Source organism: Harpia harpyja, unplaced genomic scaffold (genome assembly GCF_026419915.1).
Source record: "Harpia harpyja isolate bHarHar1 unplaced genomic scaffold, bHarHar1 primary haplotype scaffold_224, whole genome shotgun sequence".
Lineage (NCBI taxonomy): Eukaryota > Metazoa > Chordata > Aves > Accipitriformes > Accipitridae > Harpia > Harpia harpyja.
Window position 1 is genome coordinate 83,878 of NW_026293223.1, and position 21,221 is coordinate 105,098.

The 21,221-nt window shown below is 57.7% G+C and overlaps 1 protein-coding gene across 2 annotated transcripts in view; it reads left to right on the forward strand.

Moving 5' to 3' along the window:
• Nucleotides 1-14,530, forward strand: part of LOC128138280 (IgGFc-binding protein-like) — a 31,344-nt gene extending 16,814 nt beyond the window's left edge. Inside the window, exons 14-21 of one of the 2 annotated variants that reach the window (XM_052779575.1) lie at nt 530-1,128; nt 2,502-3,066; nt 4,292-4,896; nt 6,579-7,092; nt 8,786-8,985; nt 10,594-10,968; nt 11,991-12,275; nt 14,409-14,530. In XM_052779575.1, coding sequence (XP_052635535.1) covers nt 530-1,128; nt 2,502-3,066; nt 4,292-4,896; nt 6,579-7,092; nt 8,786-8,985; nt 10,594-10,968; nt 11,991-12,275; nt 14,409-14,411 — 3,146 coding nt within the window. In that variant the 3' untranslated portion in view covers nt 14,412-14,530. Of the gene's footprint in view, nt 1-529; nt 1,129-2,501; nt 3,067-4,291; nt 4,897-6,578; nt 7,093-8,785; nt 8,986-10,593; nt 10,969-11,990; nt 12,513-14,408 lie in introns of those variants that run through there. The other variant, XM_052779574.1, reaches the window with a different exon arrangement.
• Nucleotides 14,531-21,221: the final 6,691 nt, after the last annotated feature.

The following is a 21,221-nucleotide window of genomic DNA, read 5'->3' on the forward strand; positions in this document are numbered from 1 at the left end:
AAAATACTTGATTCATTTGCAGGGGTGAATATCCACACCTGGCTACGTTGCATGCAAAACACTCGGTGCATTCACACAAGAGGTTATCCAGCCTTGAATCCATGCAAATATCCATGCAAATCACTCTGTGCATGAGCACAGGGGGACATCCACCCCGGGATGGTGCATGCAAGCGCTCAGCGCATTTGCTTGGTGTCAAATCTAGGCGGGACGTTGCATGCAAGGCGCTCTCCGCAAAAGCACGGTGCGACATCCATCCCCGGGATATTGCATGCAACGTGCACGGCACATTCACACGGCGCAATATCCGTCCCCGGGACGTTGCACGCGAAGCGCTCGGTGCGTCCGCGCGGCGCGACGTCCGTCCCCGGCACGTTGCACGCGAAGCGCTCGGTGCGTCCGCGCGGCGCGACGTCCGTCCCCGGCACGTTGCGTGCGAAGCGCTCGTCGCATGAACTCTCTGCAATACCCACGTGATGCTGCTGCATCGTCCCCGCCTCTGATTGCTCCATTTCCTCCCCCCCCGCAGCGTTACCCTGCCCCAAAAACAGCCACTATGAAGCCTGTGGCAACGCCTGCCCGGCCACGTGCGCCAACCAGGACGCGCCCGCCACTTGCAGCCAACCCTGCGTGGAAACCTGCGCCTGCAACGAGGGCTACGTCCTCAGCGGCGGCCAATGCGTGGCGGTGGCCAGCTGCGGCTGCACCCACGACGGTCGTTACTACCGTCCCGGCGAAGAGTTTTGGGCCGACGAGACCTGCAAGTCTCGGTGCAGGTGTGACGCCGATTTGGGCATGGTGGTGTGCAAGGAAGCCGGTTGCAAGTCGGGCGAGAGGTGTGCCGTGGTGAAGGGCGTGCGGCAGTGCGTGGCCAAGAGCCGCTCCGTCTGCGTGGCCACCGGCGACCCCCATTACACCACCTTCGACGGGCGCCGCTATGATTTCATGGGCACCTGCGTCTACCGGTTGGCCGGCCTCTGCTCTGACGACCCCACCCTCGTCCCCTTCACCGTCACCGTGGAGAATAACAACCGGGGCAGCCGCGTGGTCTCCTACACCAAGGAGGTCACCTTGACGGTCTACAACATGACCCTCAGCCTCAGCCAGGCGCACCCCAAGAAGCTCAAGGTAGGGGAGAACGAGGCGCCGGTGAGTTCCAAGGTCATCGCGTGGCATCTGGGTGGGCTGCAAGGTCCTCGTGTGGTGTTTAGGGGGGTCGCGAGCTCATCGCGTGACGGTGGGTTTGGTTGCGAGGTTGAGGGATGGTGTCCCGTTGGGTTGCAAACTCATTGCGTGGCATTTGCGTGGGTTGCAAGGTCCTCGCGTGACATTTGGTTGGGTTGCAGGCTCCTCGCGTGACATTTGGATGGGTTGCAAGGTCCTCGTGTGACATTTGGTTGGGTTGCAAGGTCCTTGCGTGACATTTGCATGGGTTGCAGGGTCTTTGCGTGACATTTGGATCGGTTGCAGGGTCCTTGCGTGACATTTGGTTGGGTTGCAAGGTCCTTGCGTGATATTCGGATGGGTTGCAGGGTCTTTGCGTGACATTTGGCTGGGTTGAAGGGTCCTTGCGTGACATTTGGATGGGTTGCAAGGTCCTTGCATGATATTTGGTTGGGTTGCAGGGTCCTTGCGTGACATTTGGTTGGGTTCCAAGGTCCTTGCGTGATATTTGGATGGGTTGCAAGGTCCTTGCATGATATTTGGTTGGGGTTGCAAGGTCCTTGCGTGACATTTGGATGGGTTGCAGGCTCCTCGCGTGACATTTGGTTGGGTTGCAGGCTCCTTGCATGACATTTGCATGGGTTGCAGGGCTCTTGCATGACATTTGGATCAGTTGCAAGGTCCTTGCATCACATTTGGTTGAGTTGCAGGCTCCTTGCATGACATTTGGTTGGGTTGCAGGGTCCTTGCGTGACATTTGGATGGGTTGCAAGGTCCTTGCATGATATTCGGATGGGTTGCAAGGTCCTTGCATGACATTTGGATCGGTTGCAGGCTGCTTGTGTGACATTTGGTTGGGTTGCGGGGTCCTTATGTGATATTTGGATGGGTTGCAAGGTTCTTGCGTGACATTTGGTTGGGTTGCAGGGTCCTTGCGTGACATTTGGATCAGTTGCAAGGTCCTTGCATCACATTTGGTTGAGTTGCAGGCTCCTTGCATGACATTTGGTTGGGTTGCAAACTCATTGCATGGAGTCTGGGGGGGTTGCAAGCTTGTTGTGTGGTGTTCAGGTGGGCTGCAAGCTCATTGCATGAAGCCTGCTTGGTTTGCAAGGTCATTGCTTGGCACCTGGGTGGATTTCAAGGTTGTATGGCATACCGTTGAGTTGCAAGCTCATTGCGTGGTGTTTTGGTGGGCTTCAAAGTCGTTGCGTGGTGTCGTGGTGGGCTTCAAAGTCGTTGCGTGGTGTCTTGGTGGGCTCCAAAGTCATTGCGTGGTGTCTTGGCGGGCTTCAAAGTTTTTGCATGGCGTTATGCAACCCATGTTGCCCTTCCAGGTCAACGGGATCCTGGTGGATCTGCCCTTCAGCCACGGCAACAAGCTCCACGTCTACCTCAGTGGCTTCCACGGCTTCATCAAAACCGACTTTGACGTCATCGTCACCTTCGACTGGTACAGCTACGCCAGGGTCATCCTCCCCAACACCTACTCGGAGGCCGTCTGCGGCCTCTGCGGCAACGCCAATGGCGACCCCGAGGACGACTTCACTTTGGCCAACGGGCGGCCGGCTACGGACGAAATCCAATTTGCCGACTCCTGGAAAGTGGCCGACGTCCCCGGTTGCTGGGCCGGTTGCACCAAGGATTGCAAATTTTGCACCGAAGCGGAGAAACGCGCCTACCGGGGCAACAAACACTGCGGGTTCCTGATTAAGAAGGACGGACCCTTCGGCGCCTGCCACAGCGCCATCGACCCGGCTCCCTACTTTGACGATTGTCTCTTCGACACTTGCCTCTACAAGGGGCATCAGGAAACCGTCTGCAGCTCCATCAGCGCCTACGTCACCGCCTGCCAGAGCCAGGGCATCCGCATCAAGCCGTGGCGCACTGCCGCCTTCTGCAGTACGTGGGGCTCGGGGCAGGGGGGATCTCCTGGGGGTTGCACGCACAAAAGTGCCTGGGGTCGCATGCGTGAAGGCGGTTGGGTTTGCTTGATGCTTTTTTGCTTGCGCGAAGGAGCTTGGGGTCGTCCAACACTTTTTTCCTTGTGCAAAGGTGCTTGGGGTTGCATGCACGAAGGCGGTTGGGTTTGCCCGACGCTTTTTTGCTTGCACTAAGGGTTTGGGGTCGCACGCATGAAGGCGGTTGGGTTTGTCCGATGCTTTTTTGCTTGCGCAAAGGAGCTGGGGGTCGTCCAACGCTTTTTTCCTTGTGCAAAATTGCTTGGGGTCACATGCACGAAGGCGGTTGAGTTTGCCCAACACTTTTTTGCTTGTGCAAAGGAGCTGAGGGTCATCCAGCGCCTTTTTCCTTGTGCAAAGGTGCTTGGGGTCGCACGCGCGAAGATGGTTGGGTTTGCCCAACGCTTTTTTGCTTGCACAAAGAGTTTGGGGTCGCACGCACGAAGGTGGTTGGGTTTGCCCAACGCTTTTTTCCTTGTGCAAAGGTGCTTGGGGTCGCACGCACGAAGGCGGTTGCGTTTGCCCGACACTTTTTTCCTTGTGCAAAGGTGCTTGGGGTCCCACGCACGAAGGCGGTTGGGTTTGTCTGATGCTTTTTTGCTTGTGCAAAGGAGCTTGGGGTCGTCCAAGGCTTTTTTCCTTGTGCAAAGGTGCTGGGGGTCGCACGCATGAAGGCGGTTGGGTTTGCCCGACGCTTTTTTGCTTGTGCAAAGGAGCTTGGGGTCGTCCAACACCTTTTTCCTTGTGCAAAGGTGCTGGGGGTCGCACGCACGAAGGCGGTTGGTTTTGCCCAACGCTTTTTTGCTTGCACTAAGGGTTTGGGGTCGCACGCACGAAGGCGGTTGCGTTTGCCCGACACTTTTTTGCTTGTGCAAAGGAGTTTGGGGTCACCTGATGCTTTTTTCCTTGTGCAAAGGGTTTGGGGTCGCACGCACGAAGGCGGTTGGGTTTGCATGCATGAAGGCTGTCTGGTTTGCACGGAGTTTTTTGCGTCTTGCCTGCATGAATCATTTGGGGCTTGCAAGCAAAAAGCCGGGTTTGGATGAAGGGTTTGCATGCACGGAGGCTTTCTATTTTGCACGAGGGGCTTTAGGGCTTCCGTGCCCAAAGGTTTTGGAGCTCTGCAAACACCAGCCCTGCTGATTTCCCACCCACCCCTCCCACAGGCCCCACCTGCCCCCCGAACCAACACTACGAACTCTGCGGCGCAGCCTGCCCGGCCACGTGCCGCGGCCAGACGGAAGCGGAAGAATGCAAAGAAGCCAAGTTCTGCGCCGAAGGCTGCTTCTGCAACGAAGGTTTCCTCCTGAGCGGCGACCGTTGCGTCCCCTTGGCCCAGTGCGGTTGCTTGCACGAAGGGCGCTACTACAAAACGGGCGACGAATTTTTCGCCTGCCCTCGTTGCAGCGAGCGTTGCGTTTGCCAAAAAACCGGGACGGTGGAGTGCCGGCCGGCGGGTTGCGCCGCGGGCGAAGCGTGCACGGTGCGGGACGGGGTGCGGGGTTGTTACCCCGAGGCGTGCGGGCGCTGCGAGGTGCTGGGTGCCGTTTCGTACAGAACTTTCGACGGGCGACTGCTGCGTTTCGCCGGCACCTGCACCTACACGTTGGCGACGGCCGAGGATGCCGATCCCGAGCGTCCGCTGGTGCCGTTCACGGTGGAGGTGGAGAAGGAGAGCGGGAAGGAAGGAGCGACGTTGATCCGCCGGCTGGCGGTCACCGTGCGCGGAGTCACCGTCAGCATGAGCAGGGGCACCAAGTGGGAGGTGGCGGTGAGTCGGGGGGTTTTGGGGTGTCAGAGATGCTTCGGGGGGCAAAAACTGCTGCGGGTTGCAAGCCCTGTTTCGGGGTGCAAGCCCTATTCTGGGGTGCAAGCCCTACTTTGGGTTGCAAGCCCTATTTTGGGGCTCAATTCCTATTTTGGGGTGCAATCCCTATTTTGGGGTGCAATCCCTATTTTGCGTTCCAAGCCCTATTTGAGTTGCAATCCCTGTTTTGGGGTTGCAAGCCCTGTTTTGGGGTGCAATCCCTATTTTGAATTGCAATCCCTATTTTGGGGTGCAATCCCTATTTTGGGTTGTAAGCCCTATTTTGAGGTGCAATCCCTATTTTGGGTTGCAATCCCTATTTTGGGGTGCAATCCCTATTTTGGGATGCAATCCTTATTTTGGGTTACAATCCCTATTTTGGGGTGCAATCCCTATTTTGGGGTGCAAGCCCTGTTTTGGGGTGCAATCCCTATTTTGCGTTGCAAGCCCTGTTTCGTGTTGCAATCCCTATTTTGGGGTGCAATCCCTATTTGGGTTGCAAGCCCCGTTTTGTTGTGCAATCCCTTTTTCGTGGTGCAATCCCTTTTTCGGGGTGCAATCCCTATTTTGGGATGCAATCCTTATTTTGGGTTACAATCCCTATTTTGGGGTGCAATCCCTATTTTGGGGTGCAAGCCCTGTTTTGGGGTGCAATCCCTATTTTGCGTTGCAAGCCCTGTTTCGTGTTGCAATCCCTATTTTGGGGTGCAATCCCTATTTTGGGTGGCAAGCCCTGTTTTGAGTTGCAAGCCCTGTTTCGTTTTGCAATTCCTATTTTGAGCTGCAATCCCTATTTTTGGCTGCAATTCCTATTTTGTGGTGCAATCCCTATTTTGGATTGCAATCTCTATTTTCGGTTGCAATCCCTATTTTGGGGTGCAATCCCTATTTTGGGTTGCAATCCCTATTTTGGGATGCAATCCTTATTTTGGGTTACAATCCCTATTTTGGGGTGCAATCCCTATTTTGGGTTGCAAGCCCTGATTCGTGTTGCAATCCCCATTTTGGGGTGCAAACTCCACTTTGGGTTGCAATCCCTATTTTGGGGTGCAATCCCTATTTTGGGGTGCAAGCCCCGTTTTGGGGTGCAATCCCTATTTCATGGTGCAATCCCTATTTTGGGGTGCAATCCCCATTTTGAGTTGCAAGCCCTGTTTTGGGGTGCAATCCCTATTTTGGGTTGCAAGCCCTGTTTCGTGTTGTAATCCTTATTTTGGGTTGCAATCCCTATTTTGTGTTGCAATCCCTGTTTTGGGGTGCAATCCCTATTTTGGGTTGCAAGCCCTGTTTCGTATTGCAATCCCTATTTTGGGGTGCAATCCCTATTTTGGGTTGCAATCCCTATTTTGAATTGCAATCCCTATTTTGGGGTGCAATCCCTATTTTGTGTTGCAATCCCTATTTTGGGTTGCAATCCCTATTTTGAATTGCAATCCCTAATTTGGGGTGCAAGCCCTGTTTCGTGTTGCAATCCCCATTTCGGGTTGCAATCCCCATTTTCTGTTGCAATCCCTATTTCGGGTTGCAATCCCTATTTTGGGGCTCAATCCCTCTTTTGGGCCGCCAACTCCGCTTTGGGGGATGCGCACCCCGCCTTGCTCACCTTTGCTTTGCTTTGCTTTTTTTTTGCTTTTCCTTCCCCGCAGGTGGACGGCGAGCGGCACCTCCTGCCCCTGACGCTGCCCGGGGGGACGGTCACGGTGTCCCAGGAGGGCACCCACCGGGTGCTGCGGGTGCCGGGCGGTCCCAAATTCCTCTACGACGGCGACTCCTACGCGCTGCTCACCCTCCCCGACACCTACCGCCGCCGCACCGAGGGTCTTTGCGGCAACTTCGACGGCGACGCCGACGACGAACCCGCCGCCCCCCAGGAGCTGGGTGCCGCTTGGGGCACCCTCACCCCCTCCTGCACCCACGGGACCCCCCCTCCCACCTGCCCTTCCACCGATCCGGGACCTTGCGGGGTGCTGGCGGAGAAGACGGGACCTTTCGCTGGGTGCCACGGGGTGGTGGCCCCCCAAGAGCACGTGGCTGGGTGCACGCGAGAGCGGTGCGGTCGCTTGGGCGCAGGAGCGCTGTGTCGCAGCTTGCAAGCCTACGCCGCGGCGTGCCAAGCCGCCGGCGGGCAGCTGCAAGAGTGGCGGACGGCTGCCAACTGCCGTGAGTCGCCAAACGATGGGTGCTGGGGTCGGGGTGGGGGGGAGAAGGGGTGCTGCGCGCGGCCGGCGCGGGTTTCTGCGAGGGAGGGAGCGGTTGCACGCGGCGGGTGTTGATTTGCAAAGGTGGCGAGAAGGAAAGAGGTCGCCCGCAGTAGCGTTTCTGCAAGAGCGCAGCGGTTGCACTCATCTGCTCTGTAGTTTTGCAAAGGTTGCAAGAAGGAAAGCGGTTGCGTGCACGAAGGTTTGCGTTTCTGCAAGAGTGCAGCAGTTGCGTGCACCTGCTTGCTAGTTTTGCAAAGGTTGCAAGAAGGAAAGCAGTTGCGTGCACCAGGGTTTGCGTTTCTGCAAAAGTGCAGCGGTTGCATGCACCTGCTTGCTAGTTTTGCAAAGGTTGCAAGAAGGAAAGGGGTTGAATGCACGAGGGTTTCATTTCTGCAAAAGTGCAGCAGTTACACTCATCTGCTCTGTAGTTTTGCAAAGGTTGCAAGAAGGAAAGCGGTTGCGTGCACAAAGGTTTGCGTTTCTGCAAAAGTGCAGCGGTTGCATGCACCTCCTTGCTAGTTTTGCAAAGGTTTCAAGAAGGAAAGCGGTTGAATGCACCAGGGTTTGCATTTCTGCAAGAGTGCAGCAGTTGCGTGCACCTGCTTGCTAGTTTTGCAAAGGTTGCAAGAAGGAAAGTGGTTGCATGCACCAGGGTTTCATTTCTGCAAGGAGGGAAGTGGTTGCATGCACCAGGGTTTGCATTTCTGCAAGAGTGCAGCGGTTGCGTGCACCTGCTTGCTAGTTTTGCAAAGGTTGCAAGAAGGAAAGCGGTTGCGTGCACCAGGGTTTGCGTTTCTGCAAAAGTGCAGCGGTTGCATGCACCTGCTCTCTGGTTTTGCAAAGGTTGCAAGAAGGAGAGCAGTTGCATGCACCAGGGTTTCATTTCTGCAAAAGTGCAGCAGTTACACTCATCTGCTCTGTAGTTTTGCAAAGGTTGCAAGAAGGAAAGTGGTTGCGTGCACGAAGGTTTGCGTTTCTGCAAAAGTGCAGCGGTTGCATGCACCTGCTCTCTGGTTTTGCAAAGGTTGCAAGAAGGAAAGCGGTTGCATGCACCAGGGTTTGCATTTCGGCAAGGAGGGAAGTGGTTGCATGCACCAGGGTTTGCATCTCTGCAAGAGTGCGGCGGTTGCATGCACCTGCTCTCTGGTTTTGCAAAGGTTGCAAGAAGGAAAGCGGTTGCATGCACCAGGGTTTGCATTTCTGCAAGGGGGAAGCAGTTGCACGCAGCTGCTCTTCGTTCTGCAAAGCCTGCAGCAAGAAAAGCGGTTGCAGGCTGCGGCGGCTTTATTTTGCAAGGGGAAAGGAGTTGCACGCAGCGATTTTTAAATTTCTGCGAGGGGAAGAGTTGCACGCAGCGGTTGTTTAGTTCTGCAGATTTTGGCAAGGGGGGAAGGCGGTTGCATGCTGAATTTGGTTTTATTTTGGAGGGTTTTTTTGCAAGAGGAAAGCCAGCTGCACCGGTTCAGGGAGGGGGGGGTGATTTTTTTGCTGGGGGAAGTGGTTTACGTGCAGCACCCGCCTTTGTGCAATATTTACTTTTGCAACGACTGCTGCAAAGTAGTTTGTTTTTTTTTTTTTTTCCTTGGAAAAGGAGAAAAGAAATCGCAAAGAGTAAAGTCGTCGCTTTTCTTTTTGCTTTTCCCCCCTCCCAGCCCTCTCCTGCCCTCCCAACAGCCACTACGAGCTCTGCACCCGCAGCTGCGACCACACCTGCACCAGCATCTCGGCCAGCACCCAGTGCACCCAGAAATGCTTCGAGGGCTGCCAGTGCAACGAGGGCTTCTTCTTCAACGGGGACGAGTGCGTCCCCGCAGATTCCTGCGGGTGCCTGTACCGCGGCCGCTACTTCGAGGTGGGTGCTGCCGGGGAGGCTTGCGCCCTTGCAAGAGGAGCGTTGCGCCCTTGCGCATCCCATGGGTGCTTGCACCCTTGCAAGGGGAGCGTTGCACCCTTGCAGGGAGAGCATTGCACCCTTGCACACTCCATGGGTGCTTGCACCCCTGCAAGGGGAGCGTTGCATCCTTGCACACCCCATGGGTGCTTGCACCCTTGCAAGGAGAGCGTTGCACCCTTGCAAGGGGAGCGTTGCGCCCTTGCACACTCCATGGGTGCTTGCACCCTTGCAAGGAGAGCGTTGCACCCTTCCAAGGGGAGCGTTGCACGCTTGCACACCCCATGGGTGCTTGCACCCTTGCAAGGAGAGTGTTGCACCCTTGCAAGGTGAGTGTTGCACCCTCACAAGGGGAGCGTTGCACCCTTGCACACTCCATGGGTGCTTGCACCCCTGCAAGGAGAGCGTTGCACCCTTGCACACTCCATGGGTGATTGCACCCTCGCAAGGGGAGTGTTGCACCCTTGCAAGGGGAGCGTTGCAGCCTTGCGCACCCCATGGGTGCTTGCACCCTTGCAAGGGGAGCGTTGCACCCTTGCACACTCCATGGGTGCTTGCACCCTCGCAAGGGGAGCGTTGCACCCTTGCAAGGTGAGTGTTGCACCCTCACAAGGGGAGCGTTGCACCCTTGCACACTCCATGGGTGCTTGCACCCCTGCAAGGAGAGCGTTGCACCCTTGCACACCCCATCGGTGCCTGCACCCTTGCAAGGAGAGTGTTGCACCCTTCCAAGGGGAGCGTTGCGCCCTTGCAGGGAGAGCATTGCACCCTTGCACACTCCATGGGTGATTGCACCCTCGCAAGGGGAGTGTTGCATCCTTGCAAGGGGAGTGTTGCACCCTTGCACACCCCATGGGTGCTTGCACCCTTGCAAGGAGAGCGTTGCACCCTTGCAAGGAGAGCGTTGCACCCTTGCAAGGGGAGCATTGTGCCCTTGCACACCCCATGGGTGCTTGCACCCTCACAAGGAGAGTGTTGCACCCTTGCAAGGGGAGCGTTGCAGCCTTGCGCACCCCATGGGTGCTTGCACCCTTGCAAGGGGAGCGTTGCAGCCTTGCAGGGAGAGCGTTGCACCCTTGCACACTCCATGGGTGCTTGCACCCTTGCCAGGAGAGCGTTGCACCCTTGCAAGGGGAGCGTTGCGCCCTTGCACACCCCATGGGTGCTTGCACCCTCACAAGGAGAGCGTTGCACCCTTGCAAGGGGAGCATTGCGGCCTTGCGTGTCCCACGCATGTCTCCAACTCCGCAAGACACCCGTCGCATGCAACTTTTTTTTTTTTTTTTTCCTTCTTGCAACCGCTGCAAGGGGAAACCTCCTGCGTGCAGCCGTGCTTTTCTTTTCCCAATCCTTGCGAGGGAAAACCCAGTTGCACGCCGCATTCCTCTGCACCTTTGCGCTCGTCGCAAGGACGACACGGCTTGCGCGCCGCCTTTCTTTGCCTTCTGCAACCCTTGCAGGGAGAAAACCGCTTGCACGCCGCATTCCCCCCCCTGCCCCGTTTTTCCAATCTTCCCAAGGGGAAAACCCATCGAACGCCGTATTTTTATTGACCCTCCCGTCTTGCAGATCACCGAGACCGTCCTCTCCGCCGACTGCAGCCAGAGCTGCACTTGCCGGGCTGCGGGCGGCATGCAATGCCAACCGGCCGGCTGCCCCTTCGGCCAAACCTGCGGCCTCAAAGATGGTGTCCGAGGTTGCGTGGAGCAACCGGGGCGATGCACCTTGGCCCCCGCCGCCCGTTTCGTCTCCTTCGACGGAGCGACCGGCACCGCCACAGCCCCCGGCGTCTACGTGATGGTCTCCCCGTGTGATTCTCGCCGCCCTACGTGGTTCCGGCTCTTGGCTGACGTTGGGGAGGACAGGGACCGACCGGCCGTGGTGGCCCTTCACCTCTTCAGCCCTCAGGCTTTCCTCACCGTCAAGAGGGACAAGAAGGTCTGGGTAGGTTGTCCCCACGCCGCTGCCACCCGAAAAGTCCCGCCTTGCCCTTAATTGTAGCCAAAATCCGCGGTTTTTCCACCAATAGCCATCGCTGTCGTGCAAGGGAAGCACCTCCATGGGCTGTCCTCCATCCCACCGTCATCAGATGTCCCCGCGTTGGCCCATCCCTTCGTTTTGACCCAAACTGCTCTTTTTCCACCCGTTTCACGCGAGGGAAGCCCTCACGTGTCGTCCTTCATCCTGCCGTCATCTCGAAATCTCCGTGCAACTGCCCAACCCTTTGTTTTGATTAAAATTGCCCTTTTTCCCACCACTTTAATGCACGATAAGGCCATGCAGGTGCCGTCCTTCATCCCAACATCATCACCAGCTGTCCCCGCGTTGACCATCCCTTCGTTTTGACCCAAAAATTGCCTCCCCCCCCCCAATTTCTCGCCAAGGAAGCACCCCCGTGTGCTGCTCTTCATGCCACCATCATCACGAGGTGGCCACGCGTTGACCCTCTCCTTCATTTTGACCCCAACAACCTTTTTCCCAGCAGTTTCGTGCGAGTGGGGCACCCGTGGGTGTTGTCCGCCATCCCACCATCATCAAGAGACGTCCGTGCGTCTGCTCGGCTCTTTATATTGACCCAAATTGCCTTTTTTCCCCAGTAATTTAATGGAAAAAAAGCACCCGTGGGTGCCCTCCTTCACCCCAGACCCTTCTCCCAGCCCCACGGAGGGAACCCCGGTCTCCGAGCCCCCCACCCCACCTCCCACCCCCCGCCCCCCAGCAGGAACGAACCCCACGAGATCAACCTTCACTATCTCCATCCCACATACCCCCCTTCCCAGGGCGCTTGGCACCATCTCTCCGTACCTAAAATGGAGGGATTTCACCCCATTTTGGGCCCCACCGCTCTGGAGAAGATCGGTGGCGGTGGAGCGATGACCTGTTTCCCGGCTTTTTCACCCCAATTGACGTTTATGTCAACGTTGGGTCGCATGGAGCCATGTTCTCCCTATCGGCATCTTCTCCAGGTCAAAGGGGTCCCGGCCACCCTCCCTGTGAAGGTCTCCGGCACGTTGACCGTCACGGAGAGCCGAGGCAGCATCTGGATCATCCAAGATCCCGAATTCACCATCGGCCTCAGTCCTGCCGGGGAGGTGACGGTGAAGGTGGCCCAGGAGCTGAGCAAACACCTCTGCGGGATCTGCGGTAACTACGACGGGAACGCGGCCAACGACCTCCGAGGGCCCGACGGGAAATTGGTGGCGAATATGGTGGCGGTTGCCAAGGCCTGGAGAGCGCCCGACTTCAGCCACGTGAGTGTCCCCAGGAGGTGACGACATCGGTCTTGGGTGATATTTGTCATCTTTCGTGTCCTAGCTCGGTCGTTGGTTGTGTCCCTGTGGGCCTTGGTGCCACCGTCGTGAAGAAACGTCCACCAGTTGGTCCCATCCCTTTGTATTAACCAAAATTGCTTTTTTTTCCCACCGAATTAATCCAAGGGGAGCGTTGTCCTTCATCCCGCCGTCACCAAGAGATCTTCATCCATCAGCCCACCCCTTCAGATTAACCAAAATTGCTTTTTTTCCCACCGAATTAATCCAAGGGGAGCGTTGTCCTTCATCCCGCCGTCACCAAGACATCTTCATCCATCAGCCCATCCCTTCAGATTAACCAAAATTGCTTTTTTTCCCACCGAATTAATCCAAGGGGAGCGTTGTCCTTCATCCCGCCGTCACCAAGAGATCTTCATCCATCAGCCCATCCCTTCAGATTAACCAAAATTGCCTTTTTTCCACCTGTTTCATGCAAGAGAAGCCCCCCCAGGTGCCACCCTTCATCCCACCGTCATCATGAGGTCTCCATCTATTGGCCCATCTCTTTGTTTTAACCAAAATTGCCTTTTCCCCACCAATTTCATCCAAGAAAAACCCCCCACATTTGTTGTCTTCATCAAGAGACGGCCGTGCCTTGCCCCCTCTTTCCATTTTGACCAAAATCATCCTTTTTTCCACTAGTTTCGTGCAAGAAGAGCACCCACGTGCGTTGTCCTTCATCTCACCATCATCGTTCTTTCGGATTAACCCAAAATTACTTTTTTCCACCAGTTTCACGCAAGGGAAGCCCCTTCGGCTGCCGTCTTCATCCCGCTGTCACCAAGAGCTCTTCAAATATTGTCCTATTTCTTAATCTTAACCAAAATCACTGTTTTTTTCCACCAATTTCATACAAGAGAACCCCCTCCCAACTACCATCCTTCATATTAACCAAAATAGTCCTTTTTCCGCACAAATCAGGCCCAAAATGGTCTGCAAGGAACCGATGGGTTCATTGTTGGATCCTGTCATCATGGGAGAGGAAAAAAGGGGGGGGAAGAGCCCCAAAAAAGGAGAAAGAGCCCCAAAAAGAGGGAAAGAGCCCCCCAAAAGAGGGAAAAAGCGCCAAAAGAGGGGAAAAGAGCCCCAAAACAGGGAGAAAAAGCCCCCCAAAAGAGGAAAAGAGCCCCCCAAAAGAGGGAAAGAGCCCCAAAAAGGAGGAAAAGAGCCCCAAAAGAGGGAGAAAAAGCCCGAAAAAAGAGGAAAGAGCCCCCCAAAAGAGGGAAAGAGCCCCCAAAGAGGGGAAAGAACCCCCAAAAAGAGGAAAAGAGCCCCAAGAGGGGGAAAGAGCTGCAGAAAAGAGGGAAAGACCCCCCAAAAAGAGGAAAAGAGCCCCCCCAAAAAGGGAAAGAGCCCCCCAAAAGAGGGAAAGAGCCCCCCAAAAGAGGAAAAGAGCCCCCCCAAAAAGGGAAAGAGCCCCCCAAAAGAGGGAAAGAGCCCCAAAAGAGGGGAAAGAGCCCCCCAAAAGAGGAAAAGAGCCCCCCAAAAGAGGGAAAGAGCCCCAAAAAGGAGGAAAAGAGCCCCAAAAGAGGGAGAAAAAGCCCGAAAAAAGAGGAAAGAGCCCCAAAAGAGGGGAAAGAGCCCCCCAAAAGAGGGGAAAGAACCCCCAAAAAGAGGAAAAGAGCCCCAAGAGGGGGAAAGAGCCACAGAAAAGAGGGAAAGACCCCCCAAAAAGAGGAAAAGAGCCCCCCCAAAAGGGAAAGAGCCCCCCAAAAGAGGGAAAGAGCCCCAAAAGAGGGGAAAGAGCCCCCTAAAAGAGGAAAAGAGCCCCCCAAAAGGAGGGAAAGAGCCCCAAAAAGGAGGAAAAGAGCCCCCCAAAAGGGAGAAAAAGCCTGAAAAAAGAGGAAAGAGCCCCAAAAGAGGCGAAAGAGCCCCCCAAAAGAGGAAAAGAGCCCCAAAAAAGGAAAAGACCCCCAAAAGAGAGGAAAAGAACCCCCCAAAAGAGGGAAAGAGCCCCAAAAGAGGGAGAAAGAGCCCCCAAAAGAGGGACAGATCCCCAAAAGACGGGGAAAAATCCCCCAAAATGAGGATTAACTATTTTTTATCTAATTTTTTTTTCCCCCCCCCCCCCAGTAACACAAAAAAATGACATTTAACCGCCTGGAACCGGGCCGCCACGCCTCGGCGCTGAGGTCATCACAGCAAAACCGGAAGCATATACGAAAAAAGGGATTTTTTTTTTTTTTTTTCCCCCACCCCCCCCACCCCCAAATTTGATGGGTGCCCCCCCCCCCCAAAAAAAAAAATAAACCCCCCTGGGCGAAGCTGCGGCTGGGTTCCGTTTGCAAGAAAAATCACCCAAATTCAGAGAAAAATCAAAAGCGGGGAAAGGCGTTACGGGGAAGTTTGGGTGCCGGGGGGGGGGACGGGGGGGGGGTCTTGGGTGCCTGGGTGCCCTGGGGGGGGGAATGGGGTGTTTCCCGGATATTTGGGTGCTCTGCCAGCCCCGTCCTGCCCCAGGCGGTTCTTGGCCCCCCCTGACCCGTTTCAGTCAATATTTCCCGTCACGGGCCCGGATGCCCGGGTCCCCTCGGGGGGGGGGGTGGGGGGGGGGCACCCGGATCCCTGGGTGCTCTTGGGGGGGGCACCCGGATGCTTGGGTGCTCTTGGGTGCCCCCCCCCAGGTGCTTGGGTGCTCTTGGGGGGGGACCTAGATACCTGGGTCCTCTTGGGGGGGGGCATCTGGATGCTTGGGTGCTCTTGGGGGGGGGCACCCAGATGTTTGGGTGCTCGGGGGGGGGCACCCGGATCCCTGGGTCCTCTTGGGGGGGGCATCTGGATGCTTGGGTGCTCTTGGGGGGGGGCACCCAGATGTTTGGGTGCTCTGGGGGGGGGCATCCAGATCCCTGGGTCCTCTTGGGGGGGGGCATCTGGATGCTTGGGTGCTCCTGGGGGGGGCACCCAGATGTTTGGGTGCTCGGGGGGGGGCACCTGGATCCCTGGGTCCTCTTGGGGGGGGGCATCTGGATGCTTGGGTGCTCTTGGGGGGGGCACCCAGATGTTTGGGTGCTCTGGGGGGGGGCACCCAGATCCCTGGGTCCTCTTGGGGGGGGCACCCAGATGTTTGGGTGCTCTGGGGGGGGCACCCAGATCCCTGGGTCCTCTTGGGGGGGGCACCCAGATGTTTGGGTGCTCTGGGGGGGGGCACCCGGATCCCTGGGTCACTTTTTTTGGGGGGGGGGGGAGACCTCTGGGGAGGTTGGGGTAGGGAGATGCTGCTGGACACGTGGCTCCCCTCCCCAGTGTCCCCAGTCTTTCCCAGTACATCCCAGTCCCGCCCTTCCAGTCTCCTCCAGTTTGTCCCAATCCTGTCCGGTGTGCCCCACCCAGTGTACCCAGTTCCTCCCAGTGCATGCCAGTCCCCCACACTGTCTCGCCCAGTATCCCCCCCAGTGTTGCAAAGCCCCCCCAGTTTGCCCCAGTCGCCTCCAATACATCCCAGTCCTGCTCAGTGTCCCTCCCAGCGTTCCCAGTCCCCCCCAGCATGTCCCAGTCCCCCCCTGTATCCCCCCCAGTGTTGCAAAGTGTCCCAGTCCCCCCAGTGCCTCCTAATACATCCCAGTCCCACTCAGTGTCCCTCCCAGTGTTCCCAGTCCCCCTCCCAGTGTGCCCCCATGTCCCCCCCAGTGTTGCAAATCCCCCCCAGTTTGTTCTAGTCCCCCCCGGTGCCTCCCAATACATCCCAGTCCCACTCAGCATCCCTCCCAGTGTTCCCAGTCCCCCCCAGCATGTCCCAGTCCCCCCCAGTGTCCCCCCCCCATATCCCCCCCAGTGTTGCAAATTGTCCCAGTCCCCCCAGTGCCTCCTAATACATCCCAGTCCCACTCAGGGTCCCTCCCAGTGTTCCCAGTCCCCCCCCAGCATGTCCCAGTCCTCACCGCAGTGTGCCCCCCAGTATCCCCCCCAGTGTTGCAAATCCCCCCAGTTTGCCCCAGTCGCCTCCAATGCATCCCAATACATCCCAGTCCCACTCAGTGTCCCTCCCAGTGTTCCCAGTCCCCCCCCCCAGTGTGCCCCCATGTCCCCCCCAGTGTTGCAAATCCCCCCCAGTTTGTTCTAGTCCCCCCCAGTGCCTCCCAATACATCCCAGTCCCACTCAGTGTCCCTCCCAGTGTTCCCAGTCCCCCCCCAGTGTGCCCCCCATATTCCCCCCCAGTGTTGCAAATCCCCCCCAGTTTGCCCCAGTCGCCTCCAATGCATCCCAATACATCCCAGTCCCACTCAGTGTCCCTCCCAGTGTTCCCAGTCCCCCTCCCAGTGTGCCCCCATGTCCCCCCCAGTGTTGCAAATCCCCCCCAGTTTGTTCTAGTCCGCCCCGGTGCCTCCCAATACATCCCAGTCCCACTCAGCATCCCTCCCAGTGTTCCCAGTCCCCCCCCAGTGTGCCCCCATATCCCCCCCAGTGTTGCAAATCCCCCCCAGTTTGCCCCAGTCGCCTCCAATGCATCCCAATACATCCCAGTCCCACTCAGCATCCCTCCCAGTGTTCCCAGTCCCCCCCCAGCATGTCCCAGTCCCCCCCCAGTGTGCCCCCCATATTCCCCCCAGTGTTGCAAATCCCCCCCAGTTTGCCCCAGTCGCCTCCAATGCATCCCAACACATCCCAGTCCCACTCAGCGTCCCTCCCAGCCTTCCCAGTCCCCCCCAGCATGTCCCAGCCCCCCCCCCCAACATGTCCCAGTCCCCCCCAGTGTCCCCCCACAGGGACACAGTCCATCCCAGTCCCCCCCAGTGGCGGTGTGGGTAGAGACGGAAGCGCCCAGGGCCCTGGGAGGTGCCACCTGGGGGGTGTCCCCATCGTGTCCCCCCCCCCCCGGGCCTGTTCCCAGCCCTGTCCCCTCCCTGGGGATAAAATGGCTCCGGCCACGCTGCCGGCACTGACCAGCACCGACCAGCACCGACCAGCACCATGGGACACTGGTGAGTGTGGGGACGTGGGGACGTGGGGGGGGATGTGGGGGGACACGGGGACGTTGGGGACGTGGGGGATATTGGGGGACACGGGGATATGGGGGGAAATTGGGGGACATGGGGACAGATTGGGGGACATGAGGGGACACAGGGACATGGGGGACATTGGGGACATGGGGGACATTGGGATATGGGGGACATTGGGGATATGGGGGGACATGGGGGACGTGGGGACACATTGGGGGACATGGGGACGCTGAGGACATGGGGGACATTGGGGGACATGGGGATATGGGGGGACATGGGGACACATTGGGGGACATGGGGACATTGAGGACATGGGGATATGGGGGGACATTGGGGACATGAGGGGACATTGGGGGACATTGAGGACATGGGGATATGGGGGGGCATTGGGGGACATCGGGGACACGGGGGACATTGAGGACATGGGGGGACACAGGGACATGGGGGACGTTGAAGACTTGGGGGACATTGGGGGACATGGGGATATGGGGGGACATGGGGAACATGAGGGGACATTGGGGACACGGGGGACATTGGGGGACATGGGGATATGGTGGGGACATTGGGGGACGTGAGGGGACACAGGGACATGGGGGACGTTGAAGACATGGGGGACATTGGGGACATGGGGGACATGGGGATATGGGGGGACATGGGGGGACGTGGAGGGGACTGGGGGACATTGGGGACATGAGAGGACACAGGGACATGAGGGGACATTGAGGACATGGAGGACATTGGGATATGGGGGGACATTGGGGATTGGGGGGACATTGGGACACATTGGGGGACATGGGGACACTGAGGACTTGGGGGACATTGGGGGATATGGGGATATGGGGGGACATGGGGGACATTGGGGACATGGGGGACATTGGGATATGGGGGGACATTGGGGATATGGGGGGACATGGGGGACGTGGGGACACACTGGGGGACATGGGGACGCTGAGGACATGGGGGACATTGGGGGATATGGGGACATGGGGGGACATGGGGACACATTGGGGGACATTGAGGACATGGGGATATAGGGGGACACTGGGGGACATCGGGGACATTGGGGACACATTGGGGGACATTGAGGACATGGGGGACATTGAGGACATGGGGGACATGGGGGGACACAGGGACATGGGGGACGTTGAAGACATGGGGGACATTGGGGGACATGGGGATATGGGGGGACATGGGGGACATTGGGGACATGGGGGACATTGGGATATGGGGGGACATTGGGGATATGGGGGGATGTGGAGGGGACTGGGGGACATTGGGGACACGGGGGACATTGGGGACATTGGGGGATATGGGGACATGGGGGACATTGAGGGACATGGGGATATGGGGGGACATGGGGGGACGTGGAGGGGACTGGGGGACATTGGGGACATGAGGGGACACAGGGACATGAGGGGACATTGAGGACATGGGGGACATTGAGGGACACGGGGACACGGGGGACATGAGGGGACACAGGGACATGGGGGACATTGAGGACGTGGGGATATGGGGGGACATGAGGGGACTGGGGGACATGGGGGGACACGGGACATTGGGGACATTGGGGACACGGGGGACACGGGGGGACACGGGGACTTGGGGGACATTGAGGGACACGGGGATATGGGGGGACATTGGGGGACACTGGGGGACATTGGGGGACACTGGGACGTGGGGGACCTCTGGACACATGGTGGGGCACGGGGACATGTGGAGAGGGACACGCAAGGGACATGTGAGGGACACGGAGAGGGACACCCCCAGGACGTGCGCGTGGGGACAGGGACACGCAGGGGACACGCAGAGGGGCGCGCGTGGGGACGGGTGGGGGACGTGGAGAGGGACACGTGCGTGGGGACACCCAGGGGACACGCTTGCGTGGGGACAGGGACACGGATGTGACACGCGTGGGGACATCCATGCACGGGGAAAGAGGGACGTGGGGAGGGAGGTGGGCGTGGGGACAGGGACACCATGGGACATGTGCATGGGGACAGGGACATCCACGGGGACAGGGACACCCGTGGGGACAGGGACACCCATGGGACATGTGTACATGGGGACAAGGACACCCATGGGGACAGGGACACCATGGGACATGTACATGGGGACAAGGACACCCATGGGACATGTACATGGGCACAGGGACACCATGGGACGTGTACATGGGGACAGGGACACCATGGGGACAAGGACACCCATGGGGACAGGGACATCCATGGGACATGTACTTGGGGACAAGGACATCATGGGGACAAGGACATCCATGGGGACAGGACACCATGGGGACAAGGACACCATGGGACATGTGCATGGGGACAAGGACACCCATGGGGACAGGGACACGTGTGCATGGGAGCAAGGACATCCATGGGGACAGGGACACCCATGGGCACAGGGACACCATGGGACGTGTACATGGGGACAAGGACACCCATGGGGACAGGGACACCATGGGGACAAGGACACCCGTGGGACATGTACTTGGGGACAGGGACACCCACGGGGACAGGGACACCATGGGGACAGGGACACCCATGGGACATGTACATGGGGACAAGGACACCCATGGGGACAAGGACACCCGTGGGACATGTACTTGGGGACAAGGACATCATGGGGACAAGGACATCCATGGGGACAGGGACACCCGTGGGACATGTGCATGGGGACAAGGACACCCGTGGGGACAGGGACACCCATGAATTGTCTGCAGGGGCCAGGGCACGGGACGTCTGGAGGGGACACGGGGGACACGTGTGTCTGGGGACAGGGAGGGACGGACGGACAGAGGGAGTGGGAAGATGGAGGGGTGAAGGACGGCCGGAGAGGTGGGTGGATGGACGGACGGATGGATGGATGGATGAAGGACAGACGGACACGTGGATGGATGGATGGATGGATGGACGGATGAAGGACAGACGGATATGGGGATGAATGGATGGATGGATGAAGGACAGATGGACGGATGAAGGACGGATGGATGGATGAAGGATGGACGGACACGTGGATGGATGGATGAAGGACAGATGGACGGATGAAGGATGGATGAAGGATGGACGGACACATGGATGAATGGACGGATGGATGGATAAAGGATGGATGGATGGATGAAGGACAGACGGATGGATGAAGGATGGACGGATGGATGAAGGACAGATGAAGGATGGATGAAGGACGGACGGACATGTGGACGGATGGATGAAGGACAGACGGATGGATGAAGGATGGATGAAGGACAGACGGACACGTGGATGGATGAAGGACAGATGGACGGATGAAGGATGGATGAAGGATGGACGGACACATGGATGAATGGACGGATGGATGGATAAAGGATGGATGGATGGATGAAGGACAGATGGACATGTGGATGGATGGATGAAGGACAGACGGATGGATGAAGGATGGACGGATGGATGAAGGACAGATGAAGGATGGATGAAGGACGGACGGACATGTGGACGGATGGATGAAGGACAGACGGACACGTGGACGGATGAAGGACAGATGGACGGATGAAGGACGGATGGATGAAGGACAGACACATGGATGGATGGATGGATAAAGGATGGATGGATGGATGAAGGACAGATGAAGGATGGATGAAGGACGGACGGACATGTGGACGGATGGATGAAGGACAGACGGATGGATGAAGGATGGATGAAGGACAGACGGACACGTGGATGGATGAAGGACAGATGGACGGATGAAGGATGGATGAAGGACGGACGGACACATGGATGAATGGACGGATGGATGGATAAAGGATGGATGGATGAAGGACAGATGGACACGTGGATGGATGGATGAAGGACAGACGGATGGATGAAGGATGGACGGATGGATGAAGGACAGATGAAGGATGGATGAAGGACGGACGGACATGTGGACGGATGGATGAAGGACAGACGGACACGTGGATGAATGAAGGACAGATGG